This window comes from Rissa tridactyla, chromosome 5, assembly GCF_028500815.1.
Source record: "Rissa tridactyla isolate bRisTri1 chromosome 5, bRisTri1.patW.cur.20221130, whole genome shotgun sequence".
In the NCBI taxonomy this organism is placed as follows: domain Eukaryota; kingdom Metazoa; phylum Chordata; class Aves; order Charadriiformes; family Laridae; genus Rissa; species Rissa tridactyla.
The window spans coordinates 29,335,916-29,361,179 of record NC_071470.1 but is presented as its reverse complement, the minus strand read 5'-3'; the positions used below and the strand labels follow the sequence as shown (position 1 = coordinate 29,361,179).

Below are 25,264 nucleotides of genomic sequence, written 5' to 3'. Positions count from 1 at the left end.
AGAGCTCTCACATTAATAAGATTTTGTAGCTGTCATGAACAAATGCAGAATCAATGAATGCCTTGTATCAGTTCATAAAAGGAGATTATTATCAATGGAGTTTATTTACCAGAGGTGGGAAGGGGACTCAGGATAATTAAATTCTTACAAATTGCAACAGTAAAACTACCAGGATTTGCAGCAGATTCCTTGGTTTGGTCAGCAATTTTATTAACAGCTTTTTTTCTTAAACTCTTAGAATGAACTAGTTCCCAGTTTTACTGTTAGTCACATTAGAGCATGACTCGAAACCCCAAATAAGGACCAGAACCCAACATACTCCTCCTTCTCCAGACTTCTCTAGGTGAGGGCAATCAGAGCTGCAGGAACTTCCATGCAATACAGGTGTGACAACTCTCTGGATGGGGCTGCAGCAGACTTGGTCTCCCAGCAGCGGCGGCTGAACCCCTGCTCTGGGATGAAACTCGCCCAAGGAAGATTGCTGGGTCTCCCTGGATCTTACTAGATCTCCCTGAACACACCTGCATGCCCAGCCAGTCACCTCATGACACAAATGCAATCTTGCCGCTCTTGGCTTGGTTTTGGTATTCATTTCCTACGAGTTATTCACTTCTGATCTAGGCTTTAGCAGCAGAAAACAAGCTACCTTGGTAAAATGGAATACAGAATAAAAGCCAATTCAGTTTTAATACAATCACTCCAAATTTCCTCTTCTGTTTTGGGAAACATACAGGCAGCCTTTCATACGGCTTCGCTACCCCTCTGCCTGGCTGCAGCCAGAATGTGACTCCTGTCAAACGCAGGAGACAGCTGTGTGATTCAATGTAGTGCCAGTATCAAACACGCTACTAAAAAAAAAAATGATCTGTCAACAGCAGGCAAAAAAGCTAAAAAAGAAAATATCAATTCTGTTCATTAAATGGCCCCCAACAGCTCTGCTCTCTGTACATACACAGAGCTCCGATGTGTTACAAAAAGGTGATCTAAGTGTCACTGTGGAGCCGGAGCCTAGAAACTTAGCACATGTAAAGCTTGGCTGGAAGCTGCTTTTATCAGCCTTTGATTCACAAGTAAGGAGGCCTTGAGATATGTCCAAAGACAAACATTTATCCTTTTCTAGGTTTCTCTTTGTGGGTACATTTGGACAAATACAGGCACAAATGCAAATACAAACAATATAAAACAATTTTTTTTTTTTTTTGCAGATTTTCAACCTCTTCATATCAAAAGGAAAACGAGACATCAATAACATTTTGTAATTGCTCAGTCTGAAAATGTTCATTCTATATGAATGATATAAAAATCACCGTGAAACACATCTATGCTGCAAAAGAATAATATCTGAAGAGCCCAGCACCACTCCCTGAGGCTGGAGCCTGGTTTTCCAGCGCAGCTCTCCTAATTTTGTTAGACACATCCTTGACCAGCGTGTAGTATCTTCTGTCTTAGCTACAGTTTTCCTTCCCTGTACACAATTGCTGCTCAAAAACTCTGGCCAGTGATATGAAGCACTTTACAGAGATCACTTGGAAACAGATTTTTTGAAGCCTCATCCAATTCTTTTGAGAAAAATGCAATATAGCCTATTTCAGACTCGCTTCATCTCCTGGTTAGGCAGAATCTAATACAAAACTCGGAAACTCAGTTCTTTCAGAAGCTGTTGTTTTTAACCAAACTTAAAAAACAGATTCTTTGTAAATACTTTCATTCTGTTTATCTTCAAACACCATAAAAGTATCAACTCCACAGTCATGCGTTCCAGATGTACTCTTAATGTCCCGGTGTCTTTGCTGATATCCTGCTTCTTTGCAAAATTTCATCATTAATTTGTTCATATGAATCTTTTTCCTTCTGTTCAAACTGGATCGGAAGATACATTTCTACTGCACTCTGATGATTCTTATTGATATGTGTGATGAAAAATTTCAGAGCTGTGTTCTTATTTATCTTATTAGTCTTATTTACTTCAGTAAATTTTTTACTTTAAATTTACTTATTTACTTCAGTATCTAAAATTTCTGCTGTAATGCAAAGGTACCAAATCACTTCAAAAAAACGTATCTTTTTACAGAAGAGGTTAAAATCTCTCCCATTCACCACTGTTCTAACGGATAGATGTATGGCTTCCAGGCTCTCTTAGTGAAATTTTCAGCTCTGTTGTGTGCAGATACCCAAAACACTTCTCTTGGAGGCATCATCAAAATGCTGAAGAGATACAGTTTATTTCGTTCCACTCATCAGGTACTGCCTGAACTAGGAAGAACACAAAAACATCCTTTTCCAAATGTCACACTCATCCTGTTCCTAGCTTGCTATTGACTCTATCCAAAATTAAACCATTAACTTCTAATTTATTTATTCAGCCAAGCCTGGAGTTAATCTGCTTAGCAAGGGGGGAAAAAAAAAAAAGACAAATAAACAAAACCTATATTTTCCGAAACAAAGAATTCAGCATGCAGCACTGTTTCAAACAATCCAGATTACATATGGCAAAAATACTAGTGAGTTATGACTGACATTTTTCGAGTATGTCAGAAATTAACTCTGTAAGACCATATGCCCCATAAACTAAGTACCCTTTGCACGTTAATGGATTTTAAGGCTAAGAGTGATTATTAGATACCCTAGTTCGCTCTCTGCTATCTTTCCAACCAGAGAATTTCCAACAATTATTTCTGCATATTTTATAAGATGCAGGAGGAGCAAATAACTTCTATACGGCTAGAGCAAATCTCCCAGAAAGGTACTCAGTTATGATTTGAAAACTTCAAAACCTAGAATATCTGTCACTTTCCTTGGCACTTTTTCAAATAAATAGTCACCAACAACATTAAGAAGTTGAGCTCAGTTTCTAATTTGAATGCATCTGGATTGAGCTCACAGCTATGGTGGGTCTTTCTCTACCAAAGCACTTTTAAGACTCTGTGTTTTCTCCCCATAAGGAGGCTTCTTCATTAAAATCAAGTTGTCTCTTGATCTGCCTTTTTGAAAAACAAATTATACTTTTTTCAGGCTTATTTTTCAATCAGATTGCTGAACTGATCTTGTTTATAGTGCGGTCCTGCAAACACAACACATAGTGGACTGCAGGGGAGTAGGAGAAATAAATGACTGGGGAGGACTTTTTAAACTGGTTTTGCTGCCAAGGAAAGCCATGGAACAAAGATATAGGTCACCCACTGTGTGCCGTGTCTCCAGCCTTCCCATAGCATTTGCTGCTCTTCACAACTGATGCAAGCTCACCTATTACAAACGTGGATGCCTACAAGGGAATAATCTCATATAGTTCTTGAGTTCTGACAACCTCCACCCATTTATGGAGATGTGTCAGATAGCTAGATCTGAACCCAAATAACATACCTTTTATTAATATAGTGTACTGCTATATAGATATTTAAATCAGAGGCATGTGTCATTAAACAGGTATAGTATGCATCCAACTTAAAAAAAAATAATCCCTTTCCTGAATGCTTGAGTAATTATCCCTACTGTCTACAATCATAACACTCTGTGCAACCCTTAAAAAATTGAGGTAGTATGTCCATCTTCTATGTGATGGCAGTATCAGGAAGGGCAAACAGTGCTCCACTGGCCAAATGCAGCAGATTACTGGGCATGAGAAGGAAACTGCAATGGAAAGGTACATATCCTACACAGGCCATCCAAAAGCAGAAGGAAGAAATGCCCAGGTTTCTCTTATAAGATTTCTGCCCTTCCACTTCCCAACAGACAACATTTTCCCACACAAGTTAGTATAGTCAACGCTTGCACTAAGGTGCGGACACTTCTTTAGGAAAGTTGCCATGGGCTGCAGTCCCTTGGGGTGTCCCTGTGCCAGCGGGAGCTGCCCAAGGCCTGCAGTCCCTCAGAGTGTGCACATCTGGCATGTTGTAACATTTACAACTGGATATTCTCCTATTGTTTTCCTAATTACAAATTTCCCCAAGAAAACATAAAGGCTACACTGAAGGCCTTAAAAACACTGAGATAATTATATGGAGAGGTTGATATATTTACCTGTGTCTATACATTTTTTGTCAAAATAGATAAATAAATAAATAAATAAATAAATAGCTATTTCCATAGTGCTACTGGGAATATATCCCAAATAACATCTGAGGATTTGATTTCTGGGTTTTATTAATATGCTGTATATTTAAAACCAGAAGACTATGGACCACCACTTAGGTTTAAAAAAAAAAAAAAAAGGCAAAGATAAAAAAAATTAACACATTCTTTGTGAAGAAAAGAAGGAAATAGCTTGTACTCCACTGTCCTTCATTAGATAAGCAATGAATTAAACCTGTGCATTTCAAGACATGTAAAAATCACATGTCTTAGTTCTCTACTAAGTGACAGAACCACATGAAAAGGCAGGAACCTCAGGAGGTCTCTAGACAGACCTCCTGCTCAGAGCAGGGTGAACTGTGAGGCCAGACCAGGTTCCCTGGGGCTTTATCCAGCCGGGTCTTTAAAACCTCCAAGTCATTTTTCTTCCGGATTGTAGAAGCTTTCTAACTATACATAAAGTTATGAAATACATTAAGTGCAGCACAAAAATTCAATTGCATATGTAAATATCTGTCTGTGCTTTATTGCTAATTTACTATGCAAGTAGAGAAACCTTGTCACTATAAAAATATGCTAGACTGAAGGAACCTCTCAACAAGCCTTGCCATTTTGTTAAGTAATTAAAGTTCATATTGGGATTCTTTAATGAAATAGAGCACCATCAACTGGTAAAATTCTCTTCTATTACTATTCATGCTTATACCAGAAAGCACCATGTGGAATTAAACTGTAATTGATTCTTGAAAGAACACTTGTTCAATATCATTATAGTGCCACTGGGTGTGTAGCATTGTTTCATGGAAGCAAAGCCCAAAATTAAATGACAAATAAGCTATTGTATGTTCTTGCCCTCTATGGTTTATGGGCTACTACATTCCTAGAATAAAAATAAAAACAGTAGGGCAAGAATATACCACAAAAGGGATTCAGAAATCTTTGCAAGGAGAAATTATGATCTCAGAAGAATGAGGTTAAAGAAAAGAACAAAGCTAGTTTAGGTAGAAAGAGAAGAAGAAAAATATATAAAAAGAAAGAAAAACATGTATACTTACCTTTGGCAACGCGTATTTTGGCAACTTCATCTGTACAAAGCCGTTGCGACGATAAGACACATAATACTTGGTCTGATTTGCTGATGTTGTCTATACAAAGGAAAAACAGAACCTTGTGATAGTTTATGTCACACTCATACATTTCACACTCTTTAGAGTGTGCAGTAGAAGACTTTTTTTTTAACCTGCAACTGAAATACATAGCTATTACTTCTATTACACGTGATCAATTTGCACAGTGTACTGTATTTATTCTAAAAGAATAAATAAAAAATTGTGGGGAAAATAAACTCCAAAGACTCAAACTCTTATGGTCTCCCCCTCTTTAGGAAGACCAAAAAAAAAGTTATTGACTTCCCTCTTTTGCCATTTCAGCTGTCATGGGTGATACCTGAGACTTCAGCATCTCACCATCCGCAATCCTTATTGATATCTCAGTGCCTATAGGCCTCCCACATTTCTGCCCTTTTGTAGAAACCCAGCTGCAGCACCTTCCCAGTAAGAGGTCAGGAGGAGGTACACTGGCCATGAACACCAGGTACCTCAAGGGCAAGTGGTACTCCAACAGCGCTATTCAAAGCAGAGCAAAAAAGGCTAAATAAATTACGCTAACATTATGTAAAGCATTAGCTATATTTGACTAATATTTTCTACACAGGATAAAACATTTTCCGGTGCGAGATGCTGACATGCCACATGGAGGATAGTGATGTAATTCTGAATCCATTGGTTGGTCAATTTGAAAGACAGCGATACCTCCTGAAGACACAATTATACGCCTAGAAAGGTTAAATATGTATTTCAACTGCCTGCATGTGTGGAACTGAAGACAGATTAAGTTTTATGTAAAATACTTGGGCGCTTATGAAGATTTTCACCAAAGAAAGCCAACAGAAAGGCACATCGAAAGGAACACCACTGTTTTGACTATTGCCCATTAGTTCCTTTCTCCTCTTTGTAATAGCAGATACACTGGTCATTTGAAGACTTTTACCTTATTTCCAAAAAAATCAATGCAAATATTGTTCCAAAGTACCAAAAGGAACATTCTAAATAACCATCTATGAAAACGATCAACTAACAGCTGCCCTAGGTTTTTCTAGTCAGAAATATAACACAAAAATCTGTGCTGGTATATAAATCACACATATCCAACTAAGCCTCTTGAACCCCCATCAGATTAGATTAGCAAAGGTTTTAGCCTTTTGCAAATAATATTTCACATTTTTTTCCCTACAGATCACCTAGGTAATGGCTCTCCAGTCATTTTCACTGAGTTTATAAAGGGTGGCTGCTTTGCAGTAATGGACTGGTCAAAAAAGAAAATGGAAGAAGTGAAATGAAATGTGCAAAATTTTTCTCTGGTTGTCCATGACAAATCAGACTGTGGAACAGAAGCACAGACTCATCTTCTTTCTTTGTCTTAGAAAATCCATTTAAAATCGTACCCTAATCTCACTGCTTTTCTCCTCAACTTCTGTGTTTAAAAAGGGAACCTGATTCAGAAAACAGCCTATCCTGAAGCACGCAAACTGGGCTCAGCTTGGCAAAAATAGAGTTGATACATGCCAGTAAATCCACCTGCCTGAATATTTTCAAGATCTCAAAGTATTTACAAATATAATCATTTTCCCTCTTTTTTTTTTAAACCAATTTCCTTTTTTTTTAAACCAATTTCCTTTTTTTTTGTGGTAGAAAGAATGTGATGCGTTAAATTATGGATTAAACCAAAAACCTCACCATTTATTTAATGAGTGTTAAATAGCAGTCTTATTCATCTTTTAATAGCTTTCTTGTTCATTATGCATTTATTCTATGTCACTCCTTTTAAATGACTGAAGATGATGCAAGGCAGCAGAGAATCAGAGTGGAAGCAGCTAGTTGTGTCAAGCCTCACTGACATTAAAGGCTGGTCTGTGCTTAAAAACAGTGTTGAAACTTTAATCCTCCTACTAACATCACCTCTCAAACTGTCTGACTGTCAATGCAAGCTGGAAAAGAAATGAGTATTAGAAAGTTCCTGATCTTCGTGGATATAGACATACTAAAGAAATGGGGTGGAGATCTTCCTCCAAGATGGTAGAAGTCTGAGATTAGCAGGATTAGCAGCGGAGACCTGCAAGGCTCTGATTCACAGCTGCACAGCTGAGGGGATGTGAGCGATGCCGGGGGCAATAAGACAGTCTCAAACTCTCCTCTTTTTGCCCAGATGATTCTGTTCCATCTTCTTTCTGACAGATACCGCTGTGATATTACGAGGAGTCCCTGGTCTGACTCTAACTCATATAGCGATATTCTAATTTACATAGCAATATCTTAGTCTAGCGATAAAAGAATTTCCAAGTGGTTTCAAACGGATGTTGTTTCTCAGCTGTGCAGCTGCTGTGTGGTTTCACTGGACCAGGTAAGCAGTGTCCTGCATCACACCTTGGGGGTGGCTGCACTTCAGATGTGATTATAGGATCCCAGAGTTATCTTCTATCCTGCCGTAACATAGATACGGCTAACAGTAAACCAATTTAGCAATAAGAGAGATGTATATTCCATACCGTGAATTACTGCAGGTAAGTCTGAAAGGAAAAGACTAGAGACATTACTCCTTTATGTGGAATACATGCACATCTCATTTACTGGCACTGACATACCTCAAATCTACAGAGACTATGTTATCAATGCCATCGTTTTGCTAGTAGCAACCGTCCGTTACTTTCCAGGTTGCACGTCCATTTTGTGTCTGCCCATGCCTGGCATGAGACAGAATAACAACAACTCAAGATGCAATTATACAAGACGTCCGGCAAAACAAAATGCTTGAAGAGGAGGCACAGCAGTCTGGAAGCACACATGGTGAGAAGTACTTCTCACCATCTACACACCGTGAAATGGATTTTAGAGTGTGCCTGGAGGGATCCAGAGATAATACCACCTTTGAGCAAAATGGGTGCCAAGAGTGCTAGACCTGAGCTGAAAAATGCCTACTTTAACTCAAAAATAATCTTCCAAATCCGTTTTGCTGGTTTTTTTGTGGTGATAAACGTTCTAAGCCATGTGGGCCTTTGAAACCACTATAGCAAACAAGAGGAGAACAGATTTTTTGTCTCTTTATCAATTTACACATCCTTTTGGAAGAAACAGCCACAATGGGGGAAAGTTGCACAGAAGCTAACCTGATGTACACCGAGGCAGTGGTGGGGAGAGCTACCCATCACCACAGCATTGCTTTCCTGCAAGAGTCAACAAACAAGCCCTTACAACAAGCAAATCTTACCAAAGTAAGGGAAAAATAATAGCCAAACACTGAGGAAAGTACAAGCAACTTTCCTAGGAAAATCTTAAAAAATAAGACATAACCTTTCTTTCAGAAGTTTGTAGCTCTGACAGATTCAAATCACAACCAGTCCCAAGCACATAAAATGACATGACTTTAAGCATGCCTGAACTGTACATGATGCCACAAGGCTGATGGAGTCCCAGCCCAGGTTTCTGCATGCAGGTCTTACAGTTTGGGAATGAAATAACCCTAATGCAATTTGGACCATCAGAAGTGGCTCCAAGCTTCCCAGCTATAGCTGTTTCACCCTGCGCTTCCTAAGCACAGCTGTATAAATTCTTTCCCAGCAAAACTTCTTCACAAGAGAATCCATGTGAAGAAGCTGAGCCACTACACTGTAAGTGGCTTTCCTTGAATACTCTTCTCAGGTAACCTTTTTGTACTATGGAGGTAGTGGAAAGGACCCAGAAGAGGTTGTAAGCAGAAAAACAAAAGGGTTGCATTTTGCTTAACGTACAAGTAATTTTGAACCATACAATCTATTTGAAAGCTTCCATCTTGTTAAAGCTAGGTCAGTGATAAATTAAAATCAACCAAATAAACAGGCATCTGGTTGTACAAATTAAAGATGCACTGTTTTTTTTTTCTTTTCCCTGATAAAGGAATGCTTTGTTCCATGTACAAATTCATAAATCACCATTCATACTCTGTAACAGGTTTCTCCATGCTCCTAAATTACAGTGTTGCTGCACTGTTTAAAATTTTATTTTTGAATTTGGAAATGGAGTGTCTCTCCAGAAAGCGGCAGTACCTGAAGAAATATGTAGTCATCCTGCACAGTAAGGGAATCCCGATCAGTGCCACCAGCAAACTGGACTGTCATTGTCTTATCAGAGCAATTTTGAATCTGGCAAGTGATGTAACGATAACCTGAGGGAAGAGAGACAGAAACATATGACAGGGCTATCAAGGGAAAAAGAAGCACGCAGTATAAAATGTTATTCATGTAGGGAAAGTGCTGCCTTTGCCAGTCAAGTTAGTTGTAAAATTATTATATTAAACCCTCATATAAGAGTTTTTCAATCTCCAACGTACTGAGAATGAACTGCTTACAGTTCAGATCATTCCCGGGAGGCAGTCTGTTATTATCCAAATTTTGCTGGTCCAGAGAGATTAGGGGTTAGATGAATGAGACATTCATGGGTGGGGATAATAGAAGGAGCCTCTTTTCTCACTTAACCTATGCACAGAGCGGAATTATTCACTTGGAGAAACGTCAGCCTGACACAACATAACTGAAATCAATAGATCAACCCCAGCATAAAACTGTGATGAGCAAGAAGAGAATCAGACTCCATTTAATAGATAGCATGCAGAATTTTAAAGGCTATTTTTAAAGCTCTGTAGGAAAGTTAAGACACGCTATTAACACACTATTGGAACTGTTCTTTTGGGGCAGGACTTCTATATTCAGAGTTAATACCTTGCTGAAAAAGCCTGCACTGATTTATATCAGTGGAGGCTCTGGCCTCTCTCTTGCTCTCCAGTTAGCAATGGGCAAGGAATATCCTCTCTGCCTGGGGTGTTAGAACAGGATCACTGCATCTTTGATGCAATCTGTTCTTATCACAGAGAGCAGAGCCAATAATCATATCTCATACTACCTGTGGCCCAAACACCACCTTTTAGATTCAAGCCCTTGTACGGCTCAACCTTTGTCACAAGCTTCTCAGCACAAAGTACTTGAGTGACTTTCCCAAGTGCAGTGAGAAAACTGTTAGACACACAATCCTGTGTCCAGATCACTAATTCTCCCCACACTCCAGATACAGTATGAAAGAGCAAATAATGCACCTCCATGCATGTGGTTCATTACTTTTGCAGTGTGATAGGAAATGCATTCCACACTTTATGACTTTCAATTAGAAAAGGCCAAACGAGTATATTAGATACAAATATTTGTTTTTAAATCTGGATCTGTTTAAGAGGCAGCTAGAGTCAATCCAAGTTTTCCTGCTGTTCAAATCATCACCACAAGGATATTTGAGCAAGCGGTAGCAATGGGCAGCAAGACAAGCATTATAGTTCTTCCTCAGATAGGTCATACAAAGATGCTGTTTCCACTAAAATCAATGGCGATGCTTTTACTGACCATACGTGCACAAAGTCAGTTTGTTGAGAACCCAGCCAGGAAATATTTCATGAGAGTTTTTCTTTTTCTGCTGTTTCTGTTAACTAAAAAAAAATATTAAATCTTTCTACCTAGCTCCTGAAGAATCATCTTACATTGTCTCTAAATAGAGCAGCTGATGGGGCTGTGTAAGGGTCACCAAGTCTCAGAAATCTCACCACTGAAAGATTTAGAAACTTTGTCATCCAGAATTTAACATGGTAACTTTGATTTTTTAATAGGGCTGAAATGAGGAAAAGCTACTGGATCAGGGAAAATCAAATTGCGCGTTCTTTACAACTCATTTTTAAGACTGCACAGGAACTTAGATCATCCGAGTCAAGGAATTAAATTATCTTTTAAGAGTACAATTGGTAACAAGAAACTATACAAGCTTTTGGAATCCTGGTGACTCTTTAGTACAGCACATCCTGACTGCTAATCTGCTTTTTCATTTATTTTCCCTTTGAAGTCTCAGAGTACACTGGATACTGTAACATGAGGAAATTCTGGGAGATGGTGGTTAGTGCAGTAGGACTGACATATGCAGCGATTCACTTTAACAGACGCTTACCCAGCACTAACACTGCATTGCCAGTTTTATTTGCAAATCAGGAAAAAATGTTCAATGTTTAACTGCCAGAATAAATTGCAGTATTAATGGATGTTTTCAACAGAGCATAGCATCTTGACGTCAATTCGCCTTAGAGTGGAAAACAAGTAAATTTTAAATTATACTATATTTTTATATAACAGGACAGCTTTGCTGACTACAGAAAAACAGAGAAAGAATCTGACTTGCACAATTTCTCTTCTGACTAGTTTTAAAAACAATCCATAAAGTACTCTCTAAAACAAAGAGAAGTGACTATACACTAGGGCATCAATTGATAACATTTTCATTTCCATACCTCCACTGGGGTCCTGGATTTCCATATGAACTAAATCAGGGTCTCCATCAACTCCAGCAACAGCCCTGAGAACATAATATAATCAAGTTATGCAGAGCCAGCTACAGAATAATCATTATGTGGATGGAGAAAAGAGAGGATTTCATACTAACCAGCTTTAACATTCTATCTGGGAAATTAAAATAAACACTTTTTATAATGTACTATTACTAACACCTAGATGGAAACTACTTATTCTGTACTTGACATCACTTTTTTCTTAAATTTCTTTAGAATCTCTTTTACTAAAATATGCATACAAATAGGAACAATTGGGGGAAAGAATAGAAATAGGTATGAAACCAGAAACAAAACTTCATAATCATAAATGGATAAATATACACACACACAGATATGCACACACTCACATGCACTGGCAAGCACTAGAGCATCTTTTTACAATTACCTTTGACATTTGAGACTACAAGGCAGATTTAGTGCTAAAAAAGACCTAGATTCCATTCTTATTAGAAATATTTTAAACTTGAGACACAGCTTCATTATGAATTGATACATTTTTGGTTAGCATATTCAGGAGAAGAGTAGATTCCACTTTGACAAAGGAAGAAAGTGAAGAATAATTTTGAGAAGAATATCCTGAGAAGGAAATTCAGCCAGAATTGATCAAGGTGCAGTTTAACTTTGAAAAGGTGTAATGGGAATACCAGCTGATTTTCTCTTAGTATCTCCCATGTCAAATACGCTCAGCCAAAAGATAAGCTTTCTACCCTTAGGGCTTCCATCCCAATCTGGGAAAGGCAGCCCCAGCTGTGCTTTTGTCTGGCCCTTCCCTTGTCATTAGTCAGGCAGAGTCTCCAGAGAAAGCTTTGAGCTGACGGTCATGCTGTCACTAAGCGAAACAGAATCCTGCCCCACTCCCATAGCTACATCGCTCTTCACTGGCACGGTACGAGTCCATCGAGTCAGCAGATGTGGGCTGAAGACACGCAAAGGAGATACACTGAGTGATAAAGTGCAGCTGGATGCAGATATTAAAAAAGCCCATTAAAATACTTGAGAGAAAATTATCATTTTGATACAATTATTAATAATCAAATGCAATAAAACTATACTTTCGACTGAAATTACATCACTGTTTAATGATTTTAATAGCATTGATTTACGAGGAGCGGTTAAAACTCAGACTCAGTAATTGGTGGCTCCTTGGGAATGCAGGCCAGGGGGAAGAGACTGAATGATTTCCACTGCTGCATAACAACCAGAAATAAGCACATATGCCGTTTTTCCCTAATAAGATAAATTATCAGTCCGAAGAAGGAGAGGGAGGGGGAGGGATGAGCCCGCGCCAAGCCATAAGATGTGAAGGAAACTTCTAGTGGGAATTGTTTAGTAAATGCATGGAAAAATCTTCCATTTAAGAAACTGGTCTCTGAAAAACAAACTATTCTAGCATTTTGGAGGCAACACATTAAGTCAGAGAAGACGTTACATTCATTGAGGTCTGGTAAGAATATATCTGAGCAGAGGGAAGGGATCTGTGAACTTTTTTGCTGTATGAGCTGTATATGTTTTTCTAGATACTCACACCAAATCAAACCTGCTATCATCTCTGGAATCAGCTTTTTGAAGGAAGAAAATTGTGCTTGCTGAATAGTTTATTTTTTGTGCTGGACTTCATGCAGCTGAACCACAAACTAAACTACAAAAAACTTTAGAGTTGAAATCTTCCAAGGCTCAGCCTGATGTGCTGATTGGCATCAATAATGCAAAGACAGTTTTTGAGTACTTTTGAAACAACCTCTTATATCTATAATTTATCACACACAATTTCATAAGCACAGTTTGAGATATTTTTCAACATCTTTACCTTCCTGTATTTCCTTCAACAGCTCAGAAGTGACAATGATCTCATGTCTACCGTGTTGCTTCTAACAGTGGCAGCTGGCACAAGTAGCCTCTAATCTCGTTTCCAGTGTAATCTTTTAGTGCAAGAGGTTGTAACTGATCTGTTTTAATGAACACTGCCTCAACACAGAAGATGAAAGTTTCCAACCCAGACTACTTTTCTCCTTTAGATTTCTATTTGAGTAGATGTGAATAAATCACAAGGAAGGGTTGTTTTTTTTTTTATAAACCAGCCAGAAAAAAGCAATACCTCTTTCCCCCTGAAGTTCAGACATTTCCCCTACTGCCCCTTTTAAAACTATCCTTCATTATTCAGGAGAACAGTTACTTCCAAAAGGTTAAGTCCACTCTTCCTAAACCAGCTTCCTAAACTCGGTGTCCATTGACTATAAAGGTGGTTTAGGATGACAGCTCCAGGCTGCAGTCTGACAAGCATTTCTGCTAACTGCTCTACCACATTAAGCCACCCCATTCTGTGTCCCCAGTCTTGCCTCTCATTCACTGCCTCAGATGTCCCATTGCACTTGCCAGGTTCCAGTGGTGGGAATTGTCTAATTTACAGGCGATCCTACAAAGATGGAAGACACAAGGTGCTGAAAGAAATGATCATTAAGCTAGACCTGTAGATCTCTAACTTTAGACACATCTGACAGGAGAAATCCACCCTTTAAGTGCAGAGTTTATCCATTCCGAAAGGCACAAATTAAGTAAGCAGAACATTTCAAAAATATGTTCTGTGTTTTTCATTACTCTAATTGTACAGATAAGCTATAACAGCAGAGACCGTTTACTCAGTGAAGACATTACACCCTCAAAGGCTACTTTAAAATGTCAGCTTAAGAACAGAGTTTCCAAACTCCTAAGTCCAGCTTTACAAACACTTAGAAATAGTCCTTTCTTCTTTTACCGAAAAAAAGACCCCATCTATTACGGCTGCTAAGAAAATCTTCAGAGCAGAGTATAACTAATGCAGAGAACTTGAAGCTATATCCCTGAAGAATAAACTAACCTACTCATTTCAGTGGACTCCTCTGCCAACAGCACTTTAAAAAGCAATACTGCTATTTCACTTGAGCTTAAATCATGAACCAAAGGGAAAGTCGTATGACACTATGCAGGCTAAACAGTCTAGGTCCCTCTAGGTCCCCGTGCGATACAGCTTTCTTAAAATGATGGGCAAAAAATGTACATACAGAAACACATAAAGTAAATGATCCACTTAAAAGGAAGGCTCGATTATATGTTTTTTCATATTAAGGGAGAAATATAAGTCAATTTTTTTTTTGCATTCTCATTTACAAACTTACTACTATAACAACATAAATGCATGTACCACTGTGAGGACTGTTTTCACACATTCATTCACAAGCACAGTTTACTGTTCCTCAGCTGGCTTTAGGATAGGACCTCTTCCATCTTACAAAGCACAGACACAATGGACCCTGATAATCCAACAGCTTCTTCCTTTTTAGTTGACATTTCAGCATCAATTTTTAACATTTTTTCCCCAAATAGAACAAGCACTTTCTTGGGAACTATTTTTCTCAATTTCAGCAGGGCTTTTAGCTTTGTTTGGTTAGAATTGCCCACTTTTCTTCTCAAAGTAGTTTGCAATGAAAACGGTCATATCTCAGCAATCTGGGACCATTTCTTTGTTTATTTGTTTTACTTGGGTAAAGGATGGCTCACCACCGCATTCAGGGTTTTCTGGGTTTGGGTTGTTTTAGTAATTTACATTCAACTGTTAAAATTTCCAATGAAATTCAGACGAACTTTAGTTTTAGATCAGACAAGTCTTCCTCTAGGAAAAGAAATATCTCTTGACCAAATACATAATGTTGGATAAAGCAAGTGCAACACACCAGCAGTTCAGATCATGTAACAGCGTGGTTACAACACTTCAGAATTAAAATCGCCCAACTTGATTGTAAGGTGGTGTAAATACCGGCAGCCTCAACATGCTTCTTCCCTTTCCTGTGAACACAAGTTCCCATGATCTCCCTTGTGCTTGTCTGACACCATGTTGAGCCCCTTGGGAAAACTAGTCCTGCAGAATGTAATTTTAGAACTTTTTGGAGGGATTAGTTTTCTGTTTCTTAAGTCACCAGATCATGGCAGCAGTTGAGCACCGATCCCATGCAAGAAAAGCAGCAAGATACTCCCTTTTTGGTGGTGCAGAGGTGAAATGGCCTCAGTGCCAGTGCAGCCTTTGTGCATGACTAACCTCCTTTATGTTATAAAGCTGCATCTGATAAAACGCGTTGAGAAGCAGAAGGAAATTCAGGGCACCTTTGCTTCCATTCAGGCCTGAATTAGGTCTCCTGAGGGACACTAGAGCCCTTTCTTTTACACGTGGTTTTTTAGACTTTAGGGAGGTTCGCCTGAAAGATTAGCTGTTGTACGATCTAATTCTTCATGTCTTTGCATTAGTGTTTGCCAGGTAATTCCACTGACCTTAACAGCATTACATCAGCATGAAAATGGTGCAATGGAGGGGAATAACAAGCCCTCTGCATCTGCTTTGGTCTGTGTATAAACGTATACTCCATGATATGACCATCTGGTATTTTATACTTTTAAATCATAGAATCATAGAATCTTCATGGTGGGAAAGGACCTTTGAGATCATCGAGTCCAACCATACACACACCAAAAAAAAAAACCCACCAAAAAAACCCCCCACAAACAAACAACCTACAATCTCTGCCACTAGAACATGCACTGAAGTGCCAAATCCAGACGTTTCTTAAATACCTCTAGGGATGGTGACTCAACCACCTCCCTGGGCAGGCTGTTCCAGTGCCTGACCACTCTTTCAGTAAAGTCATTCCTCCTAATATCTAATCTAAACCTCCCCTGCCGCAGCTTCAGACCATTTCCTCTGGTCCTGTCATTATTCACCTGGGAGAATGGGCCAACACCCACCTCCCTACAACCTCCTTTTAAGTAGTTGTAGAGGGCAATGAGGTCTCCCCTCAGCCTCCTCTTCTCCAAGCTAAACATGCCCAGCTCCCTCAGCCTCTCCTCATATGACTTGGTCTCCAGACCCCTCACCAGCCTGGTAGCTCTCCTCTGGACACTCTCCAGCACCTCCATGTCCCTCTGGTACAGAGGGGCCCAGAACTGAACACAGTACTCGAGGTGAGGCCTCACCAGTGCTGAGTACAGAGGCACAATCACCTCCCTATAACCATGCTGAAATTCTAAGAATTTAGAATTTTCTGTTAAGCATTCCAATTATGAGACCTTTGGCATTATTTTAATAATAATTTTTCTTTTAATCAGCTACCTCTCTTCTTCACAGACTGCCCTAGTATTTTCTTATTCTAGTTGCATGTAGTATTAGAAAAACACCAATACTCACCTGAAATTTTATATTTGTGTAATATACATGAACAAAAATTACCACTGACATAATACTATGCATCCCAAAATGTGAATCATAGACATCATAGAATCATAGAATCGCCTAGGTTGGAAGGGACCTTTCAGATCAGCTAGTCCAACCATCAACCTAACACTGACAAAAACCAGTCCCTTACAGGATAATTATGATTCATATTTTACTTCAAGGCATGAAGGCATATTTTACTTACGGGCAGTGCCTTGCTTAGAAAGCAAGTCAAAAGCATGCAAAATTTTCTACTGAGTAGCTTAAAACGGTATTGACTCTTGGCAACCTGGTTACTCAGGGAGACAAAACTATGATTTGATTCATACAAGCTAAAAATGTGTTTGATTATGACTGATTTGTATTTCAGGCCTTGCCACCTTTGCATCTGCTTTAAAAGACATACCTTCAATGATTCAGTCAATGCCATACACAGCCAAAGTGTGCTGCTACTTATTTATTCCCTATGCTTAAATACTTTTTAACCAAAATATCTTTCCTGTCACCTTTATCCAAACAGCATAGCTGGAGTGGTTTGTCATTGCCATGGGTTGACCTTGGCTGGCCTCCAGGTGCCCAGCAAGCTGCTCTATCCCTCCCCCTTCTTAACAGGACAGGAGGAGAAAAATAAGATGAAAAGCTCATGAGTTGAGATAAAGACAGAGAGATAGCTCACCAATTACTGTCACAGGTGAAACAGACTTGACTTGAGAAAGATTAATTTAATTTATTGCCAATTAATAACAGTGTAGGATAGTGAGAAAAATTACACAAAACTAAAAAAAACCCCTCTCCTCAGATTCAATTTCACTCCTTGACTCTTCTAAAGTCCTCTGACTGAGCAGCGCAGAGGGATGGGGAATGGGGGTTGCGGTCAGTTCCTCACACGTTGTCTCTGCTGCTCCCTCCTCCTTGTGCTCTTCCCCTGCTCCAGCGTGGAGTCTGTCCCATGGGAGAGAGTCCTCCACAAACTTCTCCAGCATGCATCCTTCCCACGGGGTGCAGTCTTTCAGGAACAGACTGCTCCAGCACGGGTCCCCCATAAGGCCAGAGTTCCTAGCAGCAAACCTGCTCCAGCGTGGACTCCTCTCCACAGGCCCACAGCTCCTCCCAGAAGCCTGCTCCAGCATGGGCTCTCTATGGGGTCACAGCCTCCTTCGGGCATCCACCTGCTCTGGCATGGAGTCTTCCATGGGCTGCAGGTAGATATCTGCTCCAGTGCAGACCTCCATGGGCCGCAGGGGGACAGCCTGCCTCACAATGGTCTTCAGCACAGGTTGCAGAAGAATCTCTGCTCTGGCACCTGGAGGACCTCCTCCCCCCTCCTTCTTCACTGCAGAGGCAGAGGAGGTGTTTGCAGAGTTGCTTCTTTCACATTTTTCTCACTCTTCTCTCCCAGATGCTGTTGCGCAGCTTTTTTACCCTTTCTTAAATATGTTACCACAGAGGTGCCGCCAGTGTCACCCATGGGCTCAGCTCTGGCCAGCAGTGGGTCTGTCTTGGAGCTGGCTGGAACTGCCTCTGTCTGACACAGGTGCAGTTCCTGGTCTCTTCTCACAGAAGGCCCAAACGCCTCTGCTATCAAACCTTGACACATAAACTCAATAGAGTCATACACATCACCACGCAGACAGAAATAGAAACAAATACCATCCCAAGTAATCAAGTCACACGTTAAGAGTGACTACCCACACAGATTCTTGGCTTCCCACACAAGAGCCTTTCACACAAAATTCGATGTTAAAGGCTCAATGAAGTCCTCTTTGCATTTCTCTTTCCTTCAGGGCATAACATCGCTGAAATCCCCTCGTTCACCTGACACTTGAATAGCCAGGAACCCGCTAGACTTGACATTAATAATGGGTATGGCTGTGATTGATTACTCTTGTGGGATTTCATCGTGAGAACAGAACTTCAGTCCTCTGAGAACAACTGCTATACCCAAATAAACTCGCCATTTTTTTTTTTTATGTTCTCACCTCTCATGAAAACGGAGAACCTACAGCTAAAAATAAGAGTAACAGATACCCATAGCATAGGATCCACATATCTAGTGCACTGAGGATAAAGAATGTCTAAGGCTCTAGGCAGAGTCATAAAGGAAATGTGCTGGGCCTAATTCTCTGTAATTACCAATGCATGACCTACTGTCCTGGGGTATGTTTGTGCTGGTGTAGACAGCTGATTCACAATCTATTCTTTGCTTATGTATTACAACGCTCTATTTTGAGAAATCAAAAGGAACTTAACTGGTGCATAAGCCCTGGGGACTGAAAAGAATAGCATCAGAGCCGGAGAAATCCTAAACTGCACTACTCTCGCTTCCTCTCAAGGATTACCATACAATACACCTTTTTTTTTTTTTTTTTTTTTTTAAATGGGCTCGATATATGTACTTATAAAGGACGGGTAGTGTAACATCCCCTAAACAAAAATCATCACATTAGGGCAATACTGCATGGCCAGTTGCAGTTTACATGCAGCAGGTCACAGTAACCAAAGTTTCTTAATTTTAAAGCACAAGAATTTGCTCAAAATGGAAACTTCTCACATTAAAAAAAAAAAAATCTGAGTCTTCCTAGCTAGTCTTTATATAAGGTTTATTTTCTAAATGTTGATACAAAATTAATTTTTTTTTAATTACAGTGTGACTTAGTAGTTAAATTTATTAAGTTAATTTCAAATCCACATTTCATAATTTTGCTTTGAAAATTTAAAAAAACCTTTTTAATGAACAATGTCAGAGCAATTATTTTCAGTATTTCCATCATTTAGGAACAGGGTTTTTTCCCTGTATTTTGATTTTTTCATTCTAACTTGAATGAGAAAACAAAACAAAACAAAACAAATTCCTAGAATATATGTTTTGAAACCATCTTTACATCTATCAGATGTAGTGCTGAGGGACGTGGTTTCGTGGTAACTTGGCAGTGCTAGGTTAACAGATGGACTTGATGATCTTAAAGGTTTCTTCCAACCAAAATGATTCTATGATTCTATCTGCAGCCTTACAGCTCTTTTGATTTTAGAATAGAATGGACTAGACTACAATATTTTTAGTTGGAAGGAACCTACAATGACCATGTAGTCCAACTGCCTGACCACTTCAGAGTGGACCAAAAGTTAAAGCATGTTGTTATAGACATTGCCCAAAAGCCTCTTAAACATTGACAGGCTTGGGGCAATGATCACCTCTCTAGGGATCCTGTTTTGCTTCCTAAAATGCTAAGAGAAGACAAACTGCTATGAAGGATTGGTCAATTTTCCTTTCCAAAAGAATAATGAAACAAATTGGTAAAATGTCTGGGAAGGGGTAAGAAAATGCCACACTATATCACAAATAGGAAGAAAATATTCCGTACTCCTAAAATAGAGATGGTAGTATACACTTTCCACTGGTCCCAGTCATCCTTCCATTAGTTCCACTATCATGAAAGACCAAATTCCATACATTAAATCCGCAAAGATACTTCAGGGATGGTGCAAAACACTTGAAAAGCAAATAAAGCCAAGAAGATGATTTTAATATATTGCTTATAAACTTACAGCGTAAGATCAGAACATAAATAATTTAGAATACTCAGTCCCTACTGACCTTCCCTTAATATAAATACATAAAACATGCCATTAAATTAATTGCATTTGGATTTTCATTGATTAAAACAGAAATGCTTCTTCAGGAAATGCATGAAGATCTGGCTGCTGCTGGAGGCACCAAAAAATTTGTTTTTACAAAGCACAGGAAAATATTATGACTGATAATATTTGTACTTACCAGGCTGAAAAAAAATCTTAGGCTATATTATCAACTTCAGTGGCAAAGCCTGACTGAAATCAAAGAAGAAACATCTGCTAAAGATCTGCCCAGAACCAGCCAGTATCAGCAAGACACACACCCTCATTTACAGAGCTGTACAATTAGTTTGAATTAATTTAACCTATCTTTAACACACCAGATGTTATATATTGCCAAGAAAACAATACTGGACTTAGTGTCCTAACAGTCAAGGTGTGACAAAACCTGTATTCTTACATCTGTTGAAAACTACACAAATACTTGTTTCCATCTAGCACTCAGATAACTCGGGTGATGAAGGCCATAAAGTTTCATATAATGACAGAGTAACTCCCATCACGTCCAAACCCCCACTTGCATCAGATTCTATATGGCAATGTTGTGTATGATATTAGAAGTAAAATATATTTATATATCTGTATTTCTATGAAAGTTTAAGGGAAGGATCATTTGGTACTGATGAGGCACCTAGTGCCAGGTCCTGCACTTGGGCCACAACAACCCCATGCATCGCCACAGGCTTGGGGAAGTGTGGCTGGAGAGCTGCCTGGCAGAAAAGGACCTGGGGGTTCTAATTGACAAGCAGCTGAACATGAGCCAGCAGTGTGCCCAGGTGGCCAAGAGGGCCAATGGCATCCTGGCTTGTATTAGAAATAGTGTGACCAGCAGAAGGAGGGAGGTGATTGTCCCCCTGTACTCAGCACTGGTGAGGCCACACCTTGAGTATTGTGTCCAGTTCTGGGCACCTCAATACGAGAGAGATATCGAGGCGCTGGAGCGTGTGCAGAGGAGGGCAACGAAGCTGGTGAAGGGCCTGGAGAATAAATCTTATGAGGAGCGATTGAAGGAGCTGGGACTGTTTAGTTTGAGGAAGAGGAGGCTGAGGGGAGACCTCATCACTCTCTACAACTACTTGAAAGGACACTGTAGAGAGGTTGGTGCTGGTCTCTTCTCACAGGTAATTAGCGATAGAACAGGAGGGAACGGGTTCAAGCTGCAGCAGGGTAAGTTTAGGCTGGACATTAGGAAAAAATTCTTCACAGAAAGAGTGGTCAGACACTGGAATAGGCTGCCCAGGGAGGTGGTGGAGTCACCATCCCTGGATGTGTTTAAGAGTCATTTAGATGTGGTGTTAAGGGATATGGTGTAAGGGAGAACTTTGTAGAGCGGAGCTGATGGTTGGATTCGATGATCCCAAGGGTCTTTTCCAACGTGAATGATTCTATGATTCTATGATTCTAATTTGCTCCCAAATCCTTGCTGTTGCTGGCTGATACAGCTGTTGAGAGAAATCAGAATGGTCTACATACAGAAAAGCGGAAAGCGAAAACCTAGAAAATACTTCTAGTGGTTATAAATGTACAGACTTTTATAATTTATTATTCTTATCTGAGAGGAATGTGACGTTTATGAACAACCATGACTTTGAAGTACTACATGGGAGTTATTCCTATTGAAGCTCCAGGATGCTTCCCTGATTGTGTCTGAATGATATAAAGATTCTGACACACAGCAAAATGCAGACTTAATATTAAACATGCCTTACTGGCTTTAATTCTTACATACAAAAATTATTGAGAGATTGTTTGAGTCAGAGCAAAACTGACACATATCTCAGTGATATGTTACGTTTTTCATAATTTAAGCGTGCTAAATATATACCTAGACTAGAGAGAGGCTTCCACTGTTCTTTCTTACCTGTTAGTAACTTTGACGGTTTTCAGACCTAACACATTTGAAAAATTTGTTTGATTAAAGACAGAGCGCCACATGATCTCCTGATTTACACTCTATATAATCTTGCTACAGAAAAATCAGTTTTAAGGCAGACATGACATTTCTGACCCAATGTATTACTTCTAAATAATTATACCCTTTCACATGGTAGTTAAGAGACCTGTAAAGTGTATTGCCTATGAAACTCCAGCTGCTGTGCAGAAATAAGTTCTTCACTAAGGCTTTATTTTGCAGGAGCAAGTGAATCAGCCTGACACTTTCTGCTTAAGTAATTCAGTAGAAAAGGTTGAGATAAACCAGAGTAAATCAGATGGGTGTTACTACAAACCAACCGCAGGCTTGTGTTCTAAAAGTACAGCCACTAAGTAGGTTGCAGACTGAAGAAGAGGCACTCGGAAGCATGAAAAAGCTCCCTTTACATGTCCAGGGATAATTACACCAGCAGGGCAGCAGGGTAGGTTAGTTCTTGTGCTCCAAACCTTTGAAACAGGGTTTAACCTGTCCACATGTCCCTGCCCCGGGTCACAACCTCCCCAAGTTTTTTTGAAGGCCAATGGCCAATGTCTCTCTAGGTATTTCAACAGCTCTGCATGCTTTGTAACCGCTACGCCGGCAGTTTAAGCAGGTTGGGGGTTTGTTTGTTTTGTCTTTCCTCGACAATGGGAGTATCTATTTCAACTCAAGAGAAAAGCAACTACCTGAAGAACAAGAAGGATCACAGCATGAATGCCAAACACATCTCAAATCTTGCAACCAAGATCAGGTAGATCCATTTCAATACTGGCAACACCACTAGCAAACCACCAAATATTGCTGAAAGCCAGATATGGCTCCATAGACATATGGATAATTATATTTTATGTAATTGACACAGATCGGAGTCCTTCTAGAACTAAAATCAAAAGTCATTTAGGGAACAGAAATGTCTAGCATGTTATGACTAATCCTGTAATAAAAAAATACTTATTATTGGTAATGATACAGTTATGCATAGTCCATACTTACACACTGAAGTAAAAAGTGAAAGGGGGAATTCTCTGGCTTTTTCAACAGAAATCAGATAACTATTGAGTGTGCAAACTGACCATTTTTAAATACAAAATCAATTAAAAACACTATCAAAAGAGTAATTTCAGTGTAAAGAGTTATACACTTTCCAAATTAATTTAATTTGTATAGAAAACAGGCATTGACTTATTCTTCAAACATTTTGTCAACCTGCTCAAATCACTTCTTAAACATTTTGAGAGACTGCAAAATATTTGAGCTGAACATGAAATCCTTTGATATACGTGTACTCGATAAAGTCATCTTTTTCCCCAGTTTCTTTAATAGCTTAAGTTTATATATGACTCCAGTTAATAGGTCTGATTCAACCTCGCTTAAAAAAATGTTATAGATTTTTCTCTGCAAAAAAAGACTGGTCTCCTTTCTAAAGATCAATTTCACCAGTAAAACAAAGAGCAATTTCATTGGACATTACAGCTCTCTTTAAATCCTGGGCTCCATAGATCCAGACCTATAACCCCTACACGTGCTGACACTCAGTACGATCGCTGGCACGAGTACGGATTTGCAATGTGCAGCAACACTGATATAAATTGCAAAAGACACCAAGGCTTGTACTGTCCCCATCAGTACCTCTGGAAACATCTTTCTTGATTAGAACGAAGTACTTTTTGCTGTTCATTTTTTTGTTTGGAAAATAACAGACTTCTTACCAAAAAATATGATCTTTTGAAACTCGTTCCTGCAGAAGGATCCATTTTTTCCCCAAGTCAATGGATACATAAACCTACGAAAGGAAAAAAAAAAAAAAAAAAGAAAAATTGGATGACAGGAAACTGTTAATGTTGTACATCTTCAAAGACAGGCCCTATGTCACTATTAAAATAACAGATTGTACACCAATAAAAAAAAATAAAAATCATTACCAGGAGTTCTCTACAAGGTTTTTCAGAGTAATAACCTTTCATAGAGAAAATCTTATAAAATATAATCTATAATGAACAAAACTCAGTGACAATGTCTTCTTGTTTACCATGAAAACAATTCACAGTTCATTTTCGGTCAGATGCTTTTTTACATCAGCATGATTTCACAGAGGGATGGTAAAAGGACACTTTTCTTCTCCTTCTTCCCATTCATTGGCCAAATAAGCAGAAATATTACCTTTATGCTTCAAGCCTTAATTCCATCAAAAATACTTAAGCTAGGAAGTCAATGGATTTAAAACTCTGCTAAAATAGGACCAAAAGATGTTAGAGAAATGCTTAAGAGATTTGATAAGGAGAGATGCACTTAAGGGCTTGTTTTGTGGGTCCAATTTGTGACCCATGAGAAATGGTCACTCAGCAGAGAGGCCGACGATGGCCTGGAGGACGAGGTCTCCAGCTCCACCTTCCCTCTGAACAGTTCACCCCTGGTAAAAAAGCAAAGGCTAATAATATGGATGGATATCAAGACTGCAGATGAAAGCTGTTTTCCCCCAGAATAAAGTGGGATATAAAATAGCTATTCAAAAATCTCCCTCCTTCAGCATTTGCCTTCATAATGCGTTTCCTCTGGTTGAAATAGGAAATATCTATCAGAATTCTAAAAAGACAGATTTAAAGCCCCCTGCTGTCTGCATGCATTTCTTCTTTGATCCAATTTACATATGATGCGTTTTCTCTTAATATCTCTAATAGGGGAAAAAAAAAAAAGGCAAGTAAAACTGTTCTTCTCTGATGTGGGAGTAAGTCACCAGTTCAGTCGCTGATGGTTCTGAGGGAAAGTGTCTTATGAGGACTAGTAAGAAATGTTTTTGTTTTAAAATGACAGGTTCAATGACAAATGAAAAAAAACACCCCACGATTATGAATTATGTTTTACTACAGAACACTGGCAATATTAATATGTAAAGATAAAGGCTAAGGTCACTCATCTCAGCATAAATTCTATGGGTAAATTTACTAAAA

General features: G+C 39.1%; 1 protein-coding gene across 6 annotated transcripts in view; it reads right to left on the bottom strand.

Moving 5' to 3' along the window:
• Positions 1 to 25,264, bottom strand: part of SORCS2 (sortilin related VPS10 domain containing receptor 2) — a 576,222-nt gene that overhangs the window by 91,588 nt on the left and 459,370 nt on the right. For all 6 annotated transcript variants that reach the window (XM_054203166.1, XM_054203171.1, XM_054203170.1 and 3 more), the window contains exons 5-8: positions 24,026 to 24,099; positions 11,476 to 11,540; positions 9,206 to 9,324; positions 5,124 to 5,213 (exon numbers count right to left, since the gene is read on the bottom strand). In XM_054203166.1, the coding sequence (XP_054059141.1) occupies positions 5,124 to 5,213; positions 9,206 to 9,324; positions 11,476 to 11,540; positions 24,026 to 24,099 (348 nt within the window). The remainder of the gene's footprint in view (positions 1 to 5,123; positions 5,214 to 9,205; positions 9,325 to 11,475; positions 11,541 to 24,025; positions 24,100 to 25,264) is intronic.